General features: G+C 41.0%; 3 protein-coding genes across 4 annotated transcripts in view; 1 reads left to right on the forward strand and 2 right to left on the reverse strand.

Moving 5' to 3' along the window:
• LOC109920489 (ADP-ribose glycohydrolase MACROD1-like) overlaps positions 1-21,056 on the reverse strand; it is an 891,059-nt gene that overhangs the window by 795,667 nt on the left and 74,336 nt on the right. The gene's annotated exons all lie outside the window — the stretch shown is intronic.
• On the reverse strand, positions 1,875-19,899 carry LOC125487636 (spidroin-2-like). Its single transcript, XM_048619550.1, has 4 exons — positions 19,627-19,899; positions 14,853-15,051; positions 10,794-10,867; positions 1,875-2,647 (listed from the first exon to the last, which is right to left on the reverse strand). Exons 3-4 carry the CDS (start codon positions 10,824-10,826, stop codon positions 1,973-1,975), a joined length of 708 nt encoding a protein of 235 aa, XP_048475507.1. The 5' UTR covers positions 10,827-10,867; positions 14,853-15,051; positions 19,627-19,899; the 3' UTR covers positions 1,875-1,972.
• Positions 9,037-21,056, forward strand: part of LOC109916925 (leucine-rich repeat transmembrane protein FLRT1) — a 47,830-nt gene continuing 35,810 nt past the window's right edge. Inside the window, exons 1-2 of one of the 2 annotated variants that reach the window (XM_048619546.1) lie at positions 9,037-9,826; positions 17,293-17,523. The gene's annotated coding sequence lies outside the window, so the exon portion shown is untranslated. The remainder of the gene's footprint in view (positions 9,827-17,292; positions 17,524-21,056) is intronic. The other variant, XM_048619547.1, reaches the window with a different exon arrangement.

A 21,056-nucleotide genomic window follows, 5' to 3' on the forward strand; every position in this document is an offset into this window, starting at 1 on the left:
GTGTAGCACTTCCTGTGGGTGTTGGGAAAGGTGCCAGGGATGGTGGGGTTAGTGGCGAGTGTGGAGCGGACGAGGGAGCCGCGGAGAGAGTGGTCCTTACGAAAGGCAGATAGGAGTGGGGAGAGAAATATCTCTTTGGTTGTGGGGTCGGATTGTAGATTGCGAAAGTGGTGGAGAATGATATGTTGGATGCGGAGGTTGGTGGGGAGATATGTGAGGACAAGGGGAATTCTGTCTTTGTTTTTGTTGGGGGGAGGGGTTGTGAGGGCAGAGGTGCGGGAAACGCAAGAGATGCGGTTGAGTGCATTTTCGATCGCTGGAGGGGGAAAGTTACAGTCATTGAAATAGCAGGACTTCTGGAATGTGTGGGAGTGGAACGCCCCATCTTGGGAGCAGACGTGGCAGAGGCAGAGGAATTGGGAATAGGAGAATCGCATTCTCGCAGGAAGGTGGGCGAGACAAAGTGTAGTCCAGGTAGCTGTGGGAGTCAGTGGGTTTGAAATAGATGTCAATTTCCAGGCGGTCACCAGAGATGGAGACAGGGAGGTATCAGAGATGGTCCAGGTGAATTTGAGGTTGGAGTGAAAGGTGTTAGTAAAGTTGATGAACTGTTCAAGCTCCTCGTGGAAGCACAAGGCAGCATTAATGCAGTCATCAATGTAGCGGAGGAAGATGTGGGGAATAGTGCCAGTGTAGCAGAGGAAGAGGTGGAGGATAGTGCCAGTGTGACATTTTTTCTTCAGGCATTTAATGTCGCAACATACTTTGTAGTAAAGTTGTAGTAAAAACTGGTTTACATCCACAATTTTTGTTTTTCAGCTTCAACTCAGTTGGCTAGTGGCTAGTCTGTGATAAAGAGTGATATCAAAAGTGAGTTCAATTCCTGCACCAGCTGAGGTTGCCGTGAATGTTCTCTTTCTCAGCCTTTCCCTTGTCTGAGGCATGGTGAATCTCAGCTTAAATTACAACCAGTTATTTTTCTCTAATGAGAGAGCAACCCTATGGTCTGGTAAGACTATAGCAACTTTACCTTTACTTCTACAGCGCCTAGCATGGAATGAAAGGGGAAGATTGTGAGAGCAACTTAAAAAAAAAGAGCAAACATTTTACTAAGTGAAAATGCAGGAAAACAGACTATGTCAATTTTCATTCAATTTTCAGTGTCTGCCTTGTTAGGAAAACAATTCTCATCAATCACCATCGACCTGTTTATCTCATCTCCAGCAAACCAGCAGCAAAGCTACTGATAAGACAAAACATTTTGCACAGCAGCTGTTTAGATAATAATCACAATTAAAGAAATCAAATGCTTAAATAATGGTGACAATCATCAACTGAAAAAAAATGGAAGAAAGCATCTCTCACGTTATTGAGAGTGTTATAAAGGCAAACAAAAGCAGATCAAAATCAAAAGTCACATCGACTGGCTTTAAAAACATGACTGAACTGAAATTTCTGCCGTTACCAGTTTCATCAAGGGGCTGGATAATGTCAAAAGTTGCAAAATACCTTTTTTAGGCTGTCTCACGGCATTAGCTTTGCTATTTTATGTCCTTTTTAATGATACAGATCAATTTCCAATGCTATAAGTGACTGAGGCCTTTCCCAAAACTAAGCTTTGCCAAGTGACATTGCTAGTTTGAGAGCTCAACCACTGTGCCAGAGCCAAGAGGACAGATAGAATAGAATAGCATAGAACAGAACAGAATAGAATAAGGTTTATTGTCACATGTACTCAAGTTACAAAAGAACAGGAGTACAATGAAAAGTTTACAACGTCACCAACGCACAGTGCCATCTTTGTTACAAAGTTCCTAGGTACAAATCTTAGGTACAAAAAAATAGAGAAAATAAAAACAAGTTACACAACATCACAGTTCTACATAGTATAAGTTAGGGAAATAAGAAATAAAGCCAAAAAGATAGACATCACAGTCTTTCTATAACGGCTTCCATGAGGTCTAACTGGGATCTACCAGTTCCCAACCAGTAGCCATCTTCGGTCCGGGCCTGCCGGCCACCATCCCTGCTGAGCTCCGTGCCGCTGGCCGTTCTTGCTGTGCTCTGCGCCACTGGCCATCCCTGCTGTGCTCCGCAGCACTGGCCGTCTCTGCTTGACTCTGGGCCCTCCGGTTGTCATCCCTGCAATGCTCCAGGATGCTGGCCAGCCCCACTCTACTCTAGGCCTGCTAGCTGCCCCCGCTCCATTCGGGCCACTGACCACCGTGCCCACTCCATTCCTGGCCGCTGACCGCCGCCCCCACTCCATTCCGGGCCACTGACCGCCGCCCCTGCTCCGTTCCGGGCCACTGACCGCCGTGCCCACTCCGTTCCTGGCCACCGACTGCCGCCCCCGCTCCGTTCCTGGCCGCTGACCGCTGCTCCAGCTCCGTTCCTGGCCGCTGACCGCTGCTCCAGCTCCATTCTGGGCTGCTGACCACCGCCCTTGCTCTGTTCCAGGCCGCTGACCGCCGCTCCAGCTCCGTAGCTGGCCGCTGACCGCTGCCCCTGCTCCGTTCCGGGCTGCTGACCACCGCCCCTGCTCTGTTCCAGGCCGCTGACCGCCACCCCCACTCCATTCCTGGCCGCTGACCGCTGCTCCAGCTCCATTCCGGGCTGCTGACCACCGCCCCTGCTCCGTTCCAGGCTGCTGGCAGAAGAGGAAAAAGATACAAGAGAAAAACAACACAAGAGAAAGAAAAAAATGAGAAAGAGAAAGAAAAAGAAAACATATGGACGGAGCAGATAAGCTTCAGCTGTTGCGTCCTATTTCACCACCATCTTGGAATCTAGGCACATATACCATGGGCAACAGCTATCAAATACATCCTGTAAGGTCTGCCTACTGAGGAGAGTTCCAGTAACACCAAACATCACCGTAAGATTCTTACAGGCTCCTTTCTGACAGTGTTCCTGTATTCCATCCCACCTTAAAGATATTCTGCTCCCAATGCGTGGCGCTTTTGAACTGGCTACTGGGAAATTATTGATCACAGCCCAGATAAACTTACAAATGCTGACCATGTCTTCTAGATTTCTATCCCACAACAAACCAACTGAGGGTAAAACCCATTATTTGTGTAACTACATTTACAATGACCATTCTATCAACCTGAATCACACTGTTTCATTTTTAGAACAAAGAACAGCACAGCACAGCATCAGGCCCTTCGACTCACCAAGCCTGTACCGATACATGACGCCTTCTTAACCTAAAAACCTTCTGCCTTTACGGAGTCTGTATTCTGTTATTCCCTGCCTAATCATGTATCTGTCAAGATGCCGCTGAAATGTTGCTATTATATCTGCTTCCACCACCTCCTCTGGCAATGCATTCCAGGCACTTACCACCCTTTGTATCTCTTTTAAACTCTTGCATCTCCTTTAAACTTTTCCCTTTTTACCTTAAACCTATGTTCCCTAGTAATTGACATTTCTACCCTGGGAAAAAGATCCATTCTATCCATGCTTCTCATACTTTTGTAAACTAATCTTACGTTGCCATTCAACCTCTGACATTCAAATGAAAACAAACTGAGTTTGTCCAATTGCTCCTCTTAGCTAATACCTTCCAAACCAGGCAACATACTAGCAAACCTTTTCTGTCCCCTCTCCAAAGTCTCCACATCCTTCTGGTAGTCTGGCAACCAGAACTGTAAGCAATATTCCAAATCTAGCCTAATTAAGGCTCTGTACAGCTGCAACATGACTTGCCAATTTTTAAACTCCATGCCCCAACTAATGAAAGCAAGCATGCCATACGCCTTCTTACCACCTTACCCACTTGTGTTGCCACTTTCAGGGAACAGTGGATCTGTATGCCTAGTTCCTTCTGTATGTTGATGCTTCTAAGTGTTCTGTCATTTACTGTATACTTCCCTCCTGCATTAGAGACATAGAGCCATAGAGGTCGACAGCATGAAAACAGGCCCTTTGGCCCAACTTGCCCATGCTGCCCATTTTTCACAATTCAACTAGTCCCATTTGCCTGTTGTTTGGTCCATATCCCTCCATACCTATCCCATCCATGTACCTGTCTAAATGTTCCTTAAGTGACAAAATTGTGCTCACTTCTACCACTACCTCTGGCAGTCCGTTCTAGACACTCACCACCCTCTGTGTGCAAAAACTGCCCCCTCGACCCTTTTTGTATCTCTACCCTCTCACCTTAAACCTATGTCCTCTAGTTTTGGACTCTCCTATCATGGGAAAAGCTGTCTGCTTATCTACCTTATCTACACCTCTTATGATTTTATATATCTCTATAAGGTCATCCCTCAGTCTCCTACGCTCCACAGAAAAATGTCCCAGCCTAGCCAACCACTCCTTATACACAAACCTTTCAGTCCAGGTAGCATTCTAGTAAATTTCTAGTCTAATAATATCCTTTCTATAATGGGTGACTAGAACTGCATGCAGTTCCAAAATGCATCACATTGTATTTATTCAGATTAAATTCCATCTTCCATTTCTCCACCCAAGTCTCCAGCCTAAATAATCCATAATAAAATATTGTACATTGTATTCAACAAAATCCTTTCTACTACAGTGCTCCAAATGGACTTTTGCACATAACAGCATACCTTGAATAGGGCAAACATTTCAAGCATTATAATGTAAATATCCTGGCATCAATACCTCAAACTTTTAATACATTTGTGCAAGTCAAGCATTAAATTGAAAGAAAAAAGAATTGCACTAATATTGCATCTTGCACAAAATTAGTGTTGTTATGTAGGAAAGTATAATCATTAACCTAACGTAGGAAATGTGGCAGCCAATTTGCAAACAGCACTATCCGAACAACTGGAGACTGAACACAATCTGATTGCTGTAGAAGAGTCACTGGATTCAACACATTAACTATTTTTCTCTCTCTGCAAATGCAGCCAGATCTGCTGACTTTCTCTAGCAGTTTCTGTTTTCATCTGCTTAGGCTGAGGGATGAATTTTGGCTAAGACGCCAGAGAGAACTCTTCTTTGAAATAATGATTGTGAAATCTTGTATATCCACCTACGAGGGAAGATAGGGCTACACTCCCTCAGTACATAAGTGTCAAAGTGTCAGCCAAGATTTTAAATTTCTTTTAACTCTGAGGTAAGAATGCTATCCTGAATAACAGCTGACATTATGCATAAATGAAGGCTTTTACTGGTAGAAATATGGCAACTCAAATGAAAAACTAACAAATATTGAAGCCTTATTTATTTCACAAACTTACCAAAGATCAAGTTCAAGATCCGAAATTAATTTTCAAGTGAACAAACAGACAGAAACCAATAAAGCCTTTTTATACTTCTGGTACAAACCCTGCAGCACTCCCTCAAACTTCAACCACCACCTTCCACAACTCTTCAGCAGGACTCTGTAACTCATTTCCAAAATCTAATCACACTGAACGTGCCAAAAGTAATAAAAAGTGACATTAAAAAAATCAGGCTGCTAATAATCAGACTGTAAAATGTAACAGGAATGTTAGAACTGAGACCTATTTACAAAGCTGCTTCCTGAAGTAATTCTGCATTACCTTAGTTTCCTCTTTCTACAGAGCTCTCTGTATTTGAAATGCTGGACAGATTTCACAGCATCAAAACAAAAGAAAGCCAATGTATTTGTGCACAGTTTTACAGTTCAATGAAGTAAATGGCTTTGTTTCAGGTCAATACGTGAGTAAAGTCCGTGCAGATCTAGTCATCCGGAAACTTCAGGGTTAACCTGTGATTTTGGGGTCAGTCCTTAGCTCACCTGTGACCTCAGGATTTGGAATGTTTACTTTTATCATGGAGAACAGTGCTGCGTTCAAAGGCTCCAGAGCTGACCACCCTATTACACAGGAGTGAGCCACTCAATAGTTGCAGGGGTGCCTCGTAAACTATCAAAATTGGGACCATCATGAATGTGGAACACCAGAGATCTTGCTCATGAGAAAAGAATGTAACAAAGATGATTTTGTATTCAGAACCCAATAATATGCTGGGTCTGTAAGAGTGTCAACTGAGGGCTTTATTAACAATGATGCGTTGTATGTCAGAAATGGAAATATGAAGACTGGTGTAACAGCAACCTTTATAAGGAGGGTCAAGTGAAATAAGATAAACTTCCTACTTTGTATCCTTCACAAACTCTGTTCCACTGAGCGATAAGGGAAAATTAATCAATTACAATGAAATCAGTTTTTACATGACTACTTTCTCTATTTCAAACAATTACTCCACTGTCAACATTAATGGACTTTTCCATAAAAGGGAGCCAGTGGTGGACTAGAAATATACTTGCTCTTAAAGTGTTCCCAGTGTGCAGTCTCGTTTTCCTGCAACCATTTTTTTCAACCTGATTGTTCAACAAAGGAAAATTACTTCCTGACAGCAGATGCCATGGTGGGGAGAGAAAACATAAAACACTATTCTGTATATATTAGAGTAAAAATTACTTTGAAAAAAGAAAAGTACTTTCATTTCTCAAGTACTTTTCACAACCTAAGGACAGCCCCAAATACTTTATAGCCAATATGCGCTTTAAGTGTGCATACTGGCAATGTAGGAAAACAGCATTCAATTTATGCAAAAGTTCCTACCACAAAAATGTGAAAACAAGGCATATATCTGTTTGAGCCACATTGATTGCAGGATTAAAACTGGGAACTCAATGGCCCTGTGAGGCCTGAGGAAATATCATTTTAAAGGTTTATCCAAAGACAGTGCATCACTTCCTCAGTACTAAGCCTCTGACAATGCAGCACTCCCTCAGCACTGACCCTCCAACAGTGTGGCACTCCCTCAGTCCTGACCCTCCAACAATGCGGCACTCCCTCAGGACTAACCCTCCAACAATGCGGCACTGCCTCAGAACTGACCCTCCGACAGTGCGGCACTCCCTCAGTACTGACCCTCCAACAATGAAGCACTACCTCAGCACTGATCCTCCAACAGTGTGGCACTTCCTCAGTACTGACCCTCTGACAGGGTGGCACTTCCTCAGTACTGACCATGCGGCACTCCGTTAGTACTGACCCTCCAACAATGTGGCACTCCATCTGTAATGACCCTCTGACAGTGCAGCATTGCCTCAGGAGTGACCCTCCAGCAGCGCAGCATTCCCTCAGCAATGACCTTCCAAAACTGTGGTGCTTCCTCACTAGTAATCCTCCAACAGTGTGGTGCTCCATCAGCACCGAGCCTCTAACATTGCAGAGCACCCACAGTACTGACCACCAACAGTGTGGCACTCTCTCAGCACCAACCATATGGCACTCCTTTAGTACTGACCTGCCTAAAATGTGACACTCCCTTAATGCTGACCCTCTGAAAAGGTGACATTCCCTCAGGATTGATCCCCCAACAGTGTGGCACTCCCTCAATACTGGCCCTGCAACAGTGTAGCACTCCCTCATTACTGGCCATATTGTACTCCTTTAGTACTGACCCTCCAAAAATGTGGCCCTCCCTCAATAATGACCGTTTGACAGTGCGGCATTCCCTCAGGTGTAACCTTCCAACAGTGCAGCACTCCCTCAGTACTGACCCCCTGACAGTGTGGCATTCCCTCAGTAATGACCCTCAGAAAGTGCAACACTCCATCAGCACTGACCCTCCAATACTGCAACACTCCCTCCAATACTCCAACAGTATGGCACTCACTTAGTACTCATCCTCTGATAGTGCAGCACTCCCTCAATAATGACCATCTGACAGTGTGGCACTCATTCAGTATTGACCCTTCAACAGCACGACACTCCCTCAGCACTGACCCTTCGACAGTGCGGCATTCTCTCAGTACTGACCCGCCGACAGTGCCGCACTCCCTCAGCACTGATCCTCCGACAGTGCAGCACTCTCAATACTGATCCTCTGGCAGTGCAGCACTCCCTCAGTAATGATCGTCTGATATTGCAACACTCATTCAGTACTGACCCTCTGAAGGTGCGGCACTCCGTCAGCACTGACCCTCCAAACAGTGCAACACTACCTCAGCACTGACCCTCAGACAGTGCAGTACTCCCTCAGTGCTGACCCTCCAACAGTGCAAAATTCGCTCAGTACTGACTCTTGGTCAATGCAACACTCCATCAGTACTGATCCTCTGACAGTGCAGCACTCCCTCAGCAATGAGCATCTGACAATGTGACACACCTTCAGTACTGTCCCTCCAACAGTGCGATGCTTCCATAGTAATGACTGTTTGACAGTGCAGTGCTGACTTCGCATTGACTCTGACAATATGACGCTCTCTCATCTATTGCCTCTGCAACAGTTTTGTACTCCTTCAGTAATGACCCTCCAATAGCGTGGCATCCTCTCAATACTGACCACCTAACAATGCGGCACTTCCTTGGTACTGGTCCCCGAATATGCAGTGTTCGTTTGGTACTGACCCTCTGACAGTGAGGCACACGGATACTTCCAACATTGCAGCATTTACTCATGTGTTAGCAGTGGAGTGTCAGCCCATATTCTTGTGTTCAAACCATGGAATGGGAGTTGTATGCATTACCTTCAGACTGGGAGGTAACTGCACTTCTCACTGAGCCTGGGGCTTGTAGGGCTTGTTAGTGATGGTCACTCATGATAAAGCCTACGGTGTTACAGCTGCAGTATAGGCCCTCTGGAGTGGTGGTACAGCATGTTCCCTGTGTACTCCCAGTTCCCCAAAAGGTGAATCCATAATAATAATCAGTCCAGCATTGTTTCCCAGCTATACCAGTTGTAAAGATGGAATGTTTGACTCACATAGGTCAGGGCACTCCCAGTATGACACAATCAACAATCACTCATTTCAGCTTGCCTGGCAAATCAGAGATGCATTAGTATCAGAGCTAGGAAGGAGAGGAAACCACAGAATCCCTGCTCCTCAGCTGTCTCCAGTGACCCCTCCCTGCTGTGTTGACTTGAACGAATGTAAGATAAGGCTGCATGCCTGTCAAGACTCCCTGTTTAGGTTAACACAAAAGGAATATAAAGAACCTCAGCGCTTGTGCACCCAAGTAAAACTAAGAAAAAAAAGAAAAGTGAAAGCAAAAATAAGTATTTTTTCAAATCTACAGCACTAAAGTAAGTAAATAATCTAATGGGTGTAACTAATTTTCTTTTACCTGTTTTTAGGGAAAACTCGGGTTGCTTTTCAAAAACAATCAAGCCTGAAGAAAGAAAATTTGCCTTGTCAGAAAAAGGACAACTGACAGAGCAGTTCTTTGCCATTTAAACTGCTTATCGTGTCCACAAGAAGAATTACAAACAATAAGAAGTGCTGGATTCTCTGGTTATACAAATGAACACCACTATTCAATGTGCACACTAGGGGTTCCTTTGGAGTTGTGACAGCTCCAAATTGCAACTCAAGTGATTGAACAGATAAGGGCCTGCGTTTTAACCCCACAGCTATGTAATGTTACACCAGGAATCCCACCTACTTTATTCTGGAGACTGCACTCCCTAGTAGGAGGATTACAGACTGGACCATTTTCCTTGCTTACTGCTGAAGAATCCAGCTTGGAAGTAATCTGCAAGAAACTGGTTTGGACGGAGACAAAAAAAAATTTAAAGGACTGCTCCAGCTTTTAGAAAAGACAAAATTATGCAAGAAGCTGAAATCTTTTTGGTACCTTTTCTTGACTAGAAGGACAGTCTCACTGAGAGTCTGGAATGTGTACAACGGAATGTGTGGGGGATTTGCCTGTGTAAGTGGGTTATTGAGAAGCTACTGATGTGTGCCTGAACCGAAACACTGAACAGACCAGGAGAACCTTGCCAGCAGCTAGTTGATACATGCCATTCCAGCTAATTCTGGGCAATTCAGAAGATACATGAACTAAACCTCACAGCAAAGGAGGTAAGATTCAAGGCAAACTCAATGTGTTCACTAGGATTTCAGTAAACTGCAAGTGGGTGAGGGGATGCTACATTAAATTTCCAAAAGATATTCACTTAAAATATGGATAGAACACCAAGTTATAAATTTCACCCTCCTGAACTCTGGTTACATTGAAGGAAGCAATCTGAACTACATGTGAGCCAGATTGAAATATTGGCATTACAGGTCTGTCATATTAGTTGCAAGAACAATTTGAGATGATGAGTCAAAATTATCACACGTTAAGGCATAATTCATTTCCCCAGGGTGGAAAATTAATAATAATAATATTAAATTAGTCCTTCGACAAGACATTGTTTTTTCTGATTTCTGATCAGTTTGCACTTTGAGGTAGGTGACACTTTCAGGCTTGCCTTTTCCAGTCGGTTTTAAGGTTTGAGATTGGGAATAAAATTGTATTCAGAACTAGCATTAATAGGAATAAAAATGAATAATAAGGTGCTTTTACACTGGTTCTCTGCTCTTGCTGTTTGAGGACATAGAGGTTTCTGTACATTGCTCTCCCCTGTGACTTGTCAGTCAGATGCTGATTGTACTGGCCCCCACTATTAATGTGGAGGTGCAACTATAATTAGATTGTCAAGGGACTGGCTTCCCACGTTTATTATACAGCAACCAACAGATTTCATCAAAAAGCAGTTTCATAATCGCACATTTTTATGATGTTACCATCATATTGTTTATATTAAAATTGCAGCAAATGGTTTCATAACAGCTGATAGCCACATTTGGCAAAAATCTGCAATGAAAAAGTGATCTATTAAGTAATATTTAATTATTCCAAAGTTATTGCTGGAGGCACTTGAAAAATGCTGCAATAAAATTTTTGCACGGTAAATTCAGAATCAGATCTTTAAACAAGTAAATATTCATTATTCCTTCTTTTCAACATAAATAAAACGCATTAGTTTTTTAATCAAAATACCTTTATGTTGTCAAACTGGGAAAATCTCTTCATATTTTTCAGAAATGTATGATTTTTCTGGGGTTTCAGTTTTGCTGAAACAGAACATATTCTTCGGTGAGGAAAGGTATGGGAGTTCCTGCATCAGGTTTACAAGTTATAGATGCTGCAAGCTTGAAAGTAAAGCCATCAAAACACTTGTGCAACACAGTTAAGTTTTAGAATGGCCAACATTTTATGCTGTAGAATGGTGACATAAAGCCTAATTGTAAATATAACCCTCTCTGGGCTGGATTAGTGATCTCAAAAAAAGCTAAGAAATGTACTCGGGTGGGGCCAGTATACTGGAACTCCAATGTGCTATGTAAATAGAACACTTGAAGCTTTTCAGAACAATATACCGGGTTACACTCCTTATCTTATCGCAATATCTTTATACCTTGAGGCAGAAAAGGAAGGTTCCACATCTTAACTGCACTTTCTAAAACAGTAAACGGCTCTGATAGTTTTACTGTACTTCACCACTGTCAAAAAATCTCAATTTAATTAGAAATATATTGATTTTGCACTATTGTCTCAATGCACAGAAATTGGAAGGTTTGCAATGGGGGAACGAGAGCGAGATTGAACATTTTTGTAATTAATCAAATTATTTAAGTTGTTTTTTTTAAAAAATAATTACCAAATGAATGAATACAGAAATCACCCTGGAGCACACATTCTACATAAAGTTACAGTAATGTCATCGTCGTACAATATCAGGACCCTAAGGTCAGCATGAATCTTGCTGGAACTTTAAATTAAATGTTCCACAGAGTTCCAGAACCCAGATTTGTACACAGATATCTCACACAAGTGAACTCCCAATTTTATCAATGTCATTTTAGTAGATGGTTACAAGTTTTCTCACGGGGAGGGAGGAAAGATCAGGGGGACAATCATCCCTGGATTGTCCAGTGATACTTCCCAGCACTGGTTCAAAGGTATCTTTGTAGAAGCCTGGGAAGAGATCAGCCATTAAGCTGCTCAACCTGGGAAAAGTTGTCTTAAGAAAAATTAAGTGAATGAGGAGTGCGAAATTAAATGACAAATGGAAGAATAATTTTCTGTCAAAAAGGAATAAAATGAAATTCTGCTAATTAGTGAAGGATCAAAGATGATTTTACACTTGAAGTACTGTATGAAATCATTCTAAATGCTTTAATTTTATTTTGTGTGATTAGATATGTAACATCCATTCTCCTATCTAAAGTATTTCAAAACTTTTTAAACACTTGCAATAGTTTTAAATCTTCACTATAGTTAGTGTTCTTTGAAGCTTTTACTGACTGACATTTTGGGAGCCAAAGAAAGAGTCTTACTGCATTTTCCATCATAACATTTAATTGACTGTGGCACCGAAATCCCTTTTTTTACTTTTAAGACCCAAAGGGTGAAACATTAGCTGTGTGCTCAAACTAAATGTCACATTCTACTGATAAAGGTTACACAGATCTGAACTTTGTCAGTATGGTTTTTTCAGGCAATAATTTTGGCATTATTTAGGGTCCTGGCAATCTTTGGCCTGCCTGTATAATTTTCAATATAATAGTTTTGTCTGTATAGAATAATCTGTGCTATTGATGGGAATCTATCATGCCATGGCAAATGAAGTTCAATATTTCAAAACCAGTAGATTATGGTTGGAGTTTTAAACAACAACCACATTTATTTAAATTTTATTTAAATACCTTTAATATAATGAAACTTCCCAAGATGCTTCACAGGAACATTTTAAAATTAAGTTTGCACTGAGCCACATAGGGAGATATTAGATCCAATGGTCAAACATTTAGTCATAAAGGTGGGATTTTAGGATCATCTTAAAGGAGGAAAGTGAGGTACAAGGGCAGAGAAGTGTAGAGAGGGAATTCCAGAGTTTAGGGTTTGGGCAACTCAAGGTTTGGCCACAAATAGCAGAACACTTATAATTGGGAAAGTGCAAGAAGCCAGTATTAGAGAAGCACAGGTATCTCAGAGAGTTGTGGGTTGTACATTACAGAGGTAGGGGCAAAACCATAGAGGCATCTAAAAATGAGAATTTTGAAATAAAGACATTACTTGACTGAGAGACAGAGGAAGTTAGTGAGCAACGCAGTGACAGAGGTGTGGCACTGGATGAGAGTTAAGACAGCAACCAGCAAATTTTTGAATGGCCTCAGATTTAAAGACGTTATATGTGGGAGACCAGGCAGGAGTGAGTTGCAATAGTCAAGTCGAGAGGTAACAAAGGCTGGATAAGGATTTCAGCAGCAGTTGACCTAATTCAGGGGCAAAGTCAGGGCAATGCTAGAGAGATTGAAATGAACGGTATTAGTGATGGCAGAAACATGAGGTTGAAGATACATCTTGAAATCCGATGTGACACTAAGGTTGCAAATAGTCTAACTTGAACTCAGACTGTTGGCAGAAGGACTGAATTGGTAACTAAGGATCGGAATTTGAAGCTGGGATTGAAAACAAAGTTTAATGGGAGAAAATTTCTGCTCATTCATGAATGAATGTCGGATAAGCAATAAGTTAAACAAATGTTTAGTTAAATTTATCAAGATAAAAGATGTAGAGAAGGCCTACTGGTGTTATCGCTGGACTGTTAATCCAGAAACCCAGGTAATGTTCTGGGAGCCTGGGTTTGAATCCCACCACAGCAGGCAGTGGAATTTGAATCAATAAAAATCTGGAATTAAGAGTCTAATGATAACCATTGTCATAAAAACCCATGTGGTTCACTAATATTGTTTAGGGAGAGAAACTGCCATCCTTGCCTGTGATGCATATGACTCCAAATCCACAGCAATGTGGTTGACTCTAAACTGTCCTCTGGGCAATTAGAGATGGACAACAAATGCTGGTCCAGTTCATTTATGCGATGCCCTCATTACATGAATGAACTAAAAAAAAGAAAATCGACTTACAGTTTTACTATTAATCTGTTCCTGACAACGCAGCATTTCTGAGGGTCACCGGACCTGAAACGTTAACTCTTTTTTTTCTTCACAAATGCTGGCAGACCTGCTGATCTTTTCCAGCAACTTTGTTTTTGTTCCTGATTTACAGAATCTGCAGTTTGTTCGGTTTTTATAAGGCAGCATTTCTGATCCATCTCAAACTGTTCTTCACAGCCAATTAATTACTTCTTGAAATAAAGCATGTAATTGTTACGCTGGCACACTTGGCAGCCAATTTGCACACAGCACAAACCCACAAACAAGTTGAATAACCAGTTAATCTGTTCCATTGTTGTCAGTTGCACAATGAATGTTATCCAGAAGATCTTTAAAATAAAATTTCCTGCTCTCCTTCACATGCACTTAAGCAGACAGATAAGGGCCGGAAAAACTGTTTGTTTCCTCTCCACCTATCCTCTCCTCTATCCCTCTTCTATCCGCCTCCCACTCTCTCCCTATTTATTTCAAAACCCCCTTCCCCTCCCCCTTTTCTGATGAAGGGTCTAGGCCCGAAACGTCAGCCTCTCTGCTCCTATGATGCTGCTTGGCCTGCTGTGTTCATCCAGCCCTGCACCTTGTTGTCTCGGATTCTCCAGCATCTGCAGTTCCTACTATCTCAGATAAGGGCCTTACCTTCTTTCTCATCTGCTAAAAATGTGGCCCACAGTACGTATACAAACTTGAGTGAGACTTGAATCTAGAACTTTCAGGGTAAGACTGCAATCGCCAGAAGCAAACTGCCATGAGAAGGGGAGAGACTGAGAAAGAGGGAGATTGCAAATGTAGTTGCTGACTGGTTTCATTGCTATTAGAGAATATACTTTAGGCACATATACATTTTCACTTGTGGAGACTTTTCCCAGACGTTAAATATCCTATTGCAGACTGTCTAGATTGATCTTCATATTACGGAAGATGATGAATTACATCACGCAAAATCATTGTGTTCTGCCAGTCCTGAAATATTTTGTGTGGTGAGCAGATATTTTATAATTTTGAGTTATAAATCAATAATTGAAAAGGTAACATGAGTAGATATCTGAATTAAAAGAATGCACATGAATTAATGGAATTTTATACGCTTCAACATTACCTGAATCTTTCAGTGAATCCCGCCTTGTAATCCACTCCTACTTATCAGACATCCACGTCATTCTTATAGACTGCAACATCAAACCTCCAGTTTCAATTTTAAATAAACACAATTGTAGAAACTCTGTTATCAAGGCTTGAAGGCTTCAGACACTGCCATAACTTGAAATGGACTTTAAAAGGGAATGGAGATCCTCAGTCTGCCGGAAAAGAGACAGTCAGCCTTAGTCAGCTGGTTGTTCAGTTGGTGTTCAATTTAATCTCCAGAATTAATTGGAAAACTACAAACTGTTTAAACTTCCAACAGATCTTTTTGCTTTCCAATAGAATTTCCTGAAACCTACTGACCCAGTAACATACTGCTGTAAAGTTGTCCAGCACATTCATCTGAAATTTCCGCCTTTTCTAATTTAGCAAAAATGATGCTATTGGGCCAAAGCCTGCTCTGAAATAATGAGGAGAATAATTTTAACAAGACATAAAGCATTTACACAATATTATCCCTCGACATAATTTTAGTACCATTAGTGTTAATGATCAAATTACACGAGTAAAATTGCTTTTTAGTAACAAATATAAAGAATGCAAAAGAAGATTCAAGAGGTCTAAGAAATGTCACTCACTATTTCAGTTCTTATGGTTTGGGGAGGAGGAAAGTTTTATTTTACAATATTTAACTCAGCCACAAACCATTTATTTATGTGACAGAAAATGCATCACTAAACTATAAAAGAAACTCCATTCACAGAGTACCAGTATGACTAAGTGAGAACATATGCACTTTTGTCTAACTAAGTTAGCAGGCAGCCAGTCTAGCAGTGCCTACCACAACAAAAACCTGATACTCTGAAACAACTGTAATAACAACTTACAATGGCAGGGGTCTTGATCTGACGAGGCTCATCATGTGGCCTTCTCAGCACTGGCACATTATTCAGTTTGTGGATCCCCTCCCTTCCTGCTACCGCACCACCCACACAAACAACCCTCACTCCCAACCTTTCCAATGCACATCCCTAACATCAGAAGTTACAAAGGAAAAGCAGTGACACAGAAAATGGATAATTTTCGTTCTGTCTGTCTGTTCCCAAGTGAATCTCAGGAAATATAAATTGCAAATTATTCATATGCCTTTTGTTTTAAGTAGCATTACGTCATCAAAAATATGAAGGAAAAATAAATTCTTCTGGAAAAAATATCAAAAACCCTCATAGTGAAATAAGGTTAGCTGGCACCCAGACTCAAGAGCAGGCCATTCAGTCTTATAACAGACAACAGTGATATAGATCTGGATGAAAGGAGTTTCTGGAAGACCAGGTTTTTGTTCATATATTTATTAAGAGAGTGAGAAGCCCACAACTCTTCCATTTTCTCAACAATCGCCTCCCCAGTTGAAATGAAGAAAGCTTGGCTCAAGTCTGTGAACAATTTTGCTGGAGAAAAATCAAGGCTGGTCACAAGTTACAACGAAGAGCAAGAAATAATTCTCAGAGGAATTTTGTTTCATTCCACCCAATCTATCTTAAAGAGGTATATATACTTTTTAACTATCAGTACAGAGAGTTTGATATTTTCAGATTAAACAAATTACAAACAGAACTCAATGAATCACAATTTATAGGATATGGGAAAAATATAGATCATCTAAGCAGAATTATACTAATTTATAAATGTGCCTCATGAGTTAAACAACTGACTTAGCATAATCTTTCATGTTGCTGAGAGGAACAACAGATGTATTCTGCAATGACATGATATGTCTGGAATAATATAAACACAAAAAAAAAGATGTACGAAATAAAATATTATAACTCATGCTGACACTCCAAAGTAGCATTGAGGGAGTGCTGCACAGTCAGGGATATAATTCTTCACTGTCTGCCTCGTCTAGTGCATGTTAAACGCCCTGAAGAAGATAAGGCAGTATCCCCCTTCCCTTTGTCCTTTTAATCAACAACACAAAGAGCAGAGGATCTTTCCATTTTGGGGACCCTGCACATTTAGAATGCTGTTATATTCCCCTACAGTGAAAAAAACAGTAATTGCACCACAAAAAGGGAGGTATTTGCATGTGAAGCTAGGGATAGTTCTCAGATTTGTGGCAAATCCATATATATAAATACAAGGTCTTCCTTTATTTGCTATCTTACATTTATGATGACAGATCTCCAAGGGTGTTGCTTGCCAATCTAAACTGAACAGATAATTTAGCAAATAGAAAACATACAGTACCTCACCTACTGAAGCTAGAAACATACACTTGCATTTCTCTTGTACCTTAATACTTGTCAAAGCATTTCACAAATTAGTTACGATTTAAATGTTAATTTTAGTTATGTTGTCATGGCACAGCAAGAAAGATCTAAAACATGGCTGATCCTTACAATATACAATCTGAGGTTGGAGCTTGTAACAGCTATTTGTTTCTCATTATCTGACAGAAGTACATGATCTCCATAGTGTCAGCTGCAACTCAGTAGGCAGAACTATCACCTGAATCAGAAGGTCATGGGTTCAAGTCTGGAGGGCATATAATGGAAACTGATACATCACTGTAATACTGAGGGAACCCTGCACAACTGGATGTGCTGTCTTTCGGATGAGGCATTAAAACAAGGCACCATCTGTTTTTCCAGGTGGAAGTAAAACATTCCCACGGCTACTATTCGAAGGTGAGTAGGGGAAATACAGCTTATTTTTCAGCTTATCCTTCAACCAAACCAAAATCAAAATATCTGATTATTATTCTATTGCTGTTCATAAAGTCCTGCTCTGTGAAAACTGGCTGTCACATTTCCTACATAACAGTGATGATGATATTTCAAACGTAACTTCATTGGCTGTAAAGCATTCTGCAACTTACTGAAGTCATAAGAGTTACAAAAAGACACAAGTCATAGTGTCATAGAGGTCTACAGCACAGAAAAAAGTCCTTCAGCCCATTCAGTCTGCTCCGGTCAAAAACAAGCACCTAACTATTCTAATCCCATTTTCCTACAGTTGGCCCACAGCCTTGGACGCCTTGGCATCACAAGTGTATATCTAAATGTTTCATAAATATTATGAGGGTTTCTGCCCCTACTACCCTCTGGGTGAAATGATTTTTCCACACGTCTCCTCTAAACTTCCTGCTTCTAACCTCAAATCTCTGCCCTGGTCATTGATCCCTCCACCAAGTTTCTTCCCATCTAACCTTGTCCATGCCCCTCATAATTTTATATATCTCAAACATGCCTGCCTCAGTTTCTTCTGTTTTAAGGAAAATAACCCCAGTGTAAATAATTTCTCTTTATAACTAAAACTCTCCAGCACAGGCAACATCCTGTTAAATCTCCTCCGCACCCTCCCCAGTGCAAACACATCCCTTCTACAATGTAGATTTCAGAAATGCATGCAACACTCTATGTGGTGCCTAAACAGTGTTTCATATAGTTCCAGCATCACCTCCCTGCTCTAAACTCTATGCCTCATCTAATAAAAGAAATTATTCAATATGCCTTCTTAACCACTTGGTCTACCCACTGCCCCACCACCTTAAGAGATCAGTGGACATGCACACCACGGTCCTTCTGAACCTTGGTGCTTCCCAGGATCCTACTGGTCATCTTGTATTCCCTTGCCTTGTTTGTCCTGCCCAAGTCTTTAATGTTTTTTGCAAACATATACACAGATTTGTTTAAGTCACTTTATCGATGGAGACTCGAATGTAAAAATTATTCTGATACAGAGAAACAAATTAAAACTTTAAATAAAAATGAAATTGGGTGAAATGAGATCAAAACTAATTAAGTCTCCTAACATGACTGTCAGAACTGTCAGGATTTGGTCACATGATAATAAATGATTATGAATTATATCAGGAAGGCTTACTTTAACATAATTAGGAAGCTGGATGTGCTTAAATACTATTCAGCACAATTGATAAATCAAACAACTTAATTGAAATAGAGATAAAAATAACACTGTAAATCAAATTACAGGCTGAATTTTACTGGAAGTAGGCAAAGTATCTATTTTGGTGAGTTTCATGGAGGGTTTCTCTCTGTGAGGCCTAGAAAGATCCCTCACACTATCCTCCCCAACTTACCTCAGTAGCTATGCACCACACCCCAATGATACTCCAATTATCATATCATCCTACTTGCCACATGAGTCACTACTCACCGCTGCCAGAACCTCCCGAGATTCCAGGCACCAACTGTAAATTTAAAACGTAGCGAATAACCAAGTCAAGGACTGTCAGGCCGTAGCTCCCCAGATGGCTTATGTCAATTCCTCCAGATATATGAGACAAAGGGAAATTGGCACCTGGCTTTGCCAGTAGGGACCTGAAGGTGTTGGTGGATGGGGTGGTGCAAAGAAAAGACATTCTCTTCCCTCAGCACCAGCAGGGGGTGCGCTGGCAGCCTGGTCTGAGATTGCCAACCAAGGTCAGCGTGTTACCCACAGACCATAAGAACATCCAGCAACATCCGCTCTGTAAATGTAAGTGCTACCATCTTTTCTCTGCTTCCTCAAATTTGCTCTGTCTCTGCTTTTGTACCCACCTTCCACCAAGGCTCATGTCTACCATTATCACTATCATGGCATCTTCCCTCACTCACTCTCACTCACAATCCCTTCACCCTACTAACTTTTCATGCCACATGAATAGGAAACTGCATATAAATGAGGCAAGATACATGTTAACACATGTAAATACGCCTCTCACCACTTACTAGCTAATATCATGTTTCATCATTCAACTTGGTTGGAAAATTGGAATTTTTCCCTACCGTTAGCAGGATCCTCCTCACTGCTGATCTCACATGACTTTCCCAACTTTCTTGCCAAGGTTTACATTGTTCAGTGCCTGGGAAGATTCTATCCATAATTCTTCAATTAGCAAAGCGTACATTTTGAATAGGCTCGCTTTGGTGAATAGTCAGTTCGATGAAAGGGAGAGGAAATGTTCTTTCTTCTCCTTTTTTTAATCCACTTTCTTCATCTTCCAGTGTTTGGTTCTTACTTTGATGCAGCAGCAGGAGTTGATTGGTGAGTAACTGGTAAACTGTTCTATTTACAAGAAATACTTTATAATATTAAATTATGATAGAGCTTCTCAGCTGAGTGAAATGTAAAGTCTGTGGTATGTGCAAAATCACGGACATGCCATGTGTCTTTGACAAACACAACTGCAAGAAGGGTCAGCAGCTGCACAAGCTAAGTTCTCGGCTTTGGAATTTAAGTGTTGGATACAGTCACTGTGGTGTATCCATGAGGCAGAGAACTCATGGATAGCATGTTTAGGGAGGTGGTCACACCGCAGATTAGGAATGTCCAGGCAGATAAAAGTCATATATAACCGACAGGCAATCTAAGGAAATCAGGCAGGTCATGCCCTGAGATGGTCTCTTCTTCTCATCACTTTTCTATTCTAGTCACTGGTGAGTGTTTTGGCCCCTCAGAGGAGTGCAGTCAAAGCCAAATCAAAAGTAAAAAGATATTGACCTCGCACTAGGAAGAAACTTAAAGGCAGACTGTTAAAGCTTACTTATGTATGTGAAAAGGAAAAGATTTGAAAGGACATATGTAGGCCCATTACAGGTAGAGACAAAATTTGAATTGGAGAACAGGGAATAGCAGAAAAGTTAAACAATTACTTTGTGTCTTTACAAACAAAAACATAGAAAATCTCCCAGAAACATGAGACAACTAAGGGACTTGTGAAACTGAGGAACTGAAATAATAGACATAGTTGTTAGGATTAACTGAATGGAAGGTTGACAAATCCCCTGGACCAGATAGGCTCCATCCAAATATTTTGAAGGAGGTGGTTATAGAAATACTGTATGCATTGGTAGTTACTTTTCAAAATTGTATAGATTCTAGGGAAAGTAGCAAATGCAATCACACTATTTAAGAAGGGAAGGGGAGGCAAAATGGAGAACTACAGTTCCGTTAGTTTGAAGGCAGTAAAATGGAAATGTTAGAATCTATTATAAAGAATGTAGTAACTGGAATTTAGAAAATAATGGTAAAATTTGGCAGCATCAACATGGATTTATGAAAGGGAAATCATGTTTGACAAACTTGAAGTTTTTTGAGCATCTCACTTGTAACATTGATGAAGAGAACCAGTGGATGTGGTGTATTTAGATTTTAAGAAGGCTTTTGATAAAGTCCCACACAGGAGGTTAGTAAATAGATGGTGGCAGGAGATGGT

The sequence above is a fragment of the Rhincodon typus genome, chromosome 43 (assembly GCF_021869965.1).
Source record: "Rhincodon typus isolate 14 chromosome 43, sRhiTyp1.1, whole genome shotgun sequence".
In the NCBI taxonomy this organism is placed as follows: domain Eukaryota; kingdom Metazoa; phylum Chordata; class Chondrichthyes; order Orectolobiformes; family Rhincodontidae; genus Rhincodon; species Rhincodon typus.

Excerpts from the sequence above, each read along its gene's own strand:
- LOC125487636 (XM_048619550.1), bottom strand. The coding sequence starts at position 10,826 with ATGAAGAGATTTTCCCAGTTTGACAACATAAAG. Across the intron at positions 2,648-10,793 it reads CCCAGTTTGACAACATAAAG|CCTGGAACGGAGCAGGGGCG; the intron begins GTATTTTGATTA and ends TTCTGCCAGCAG.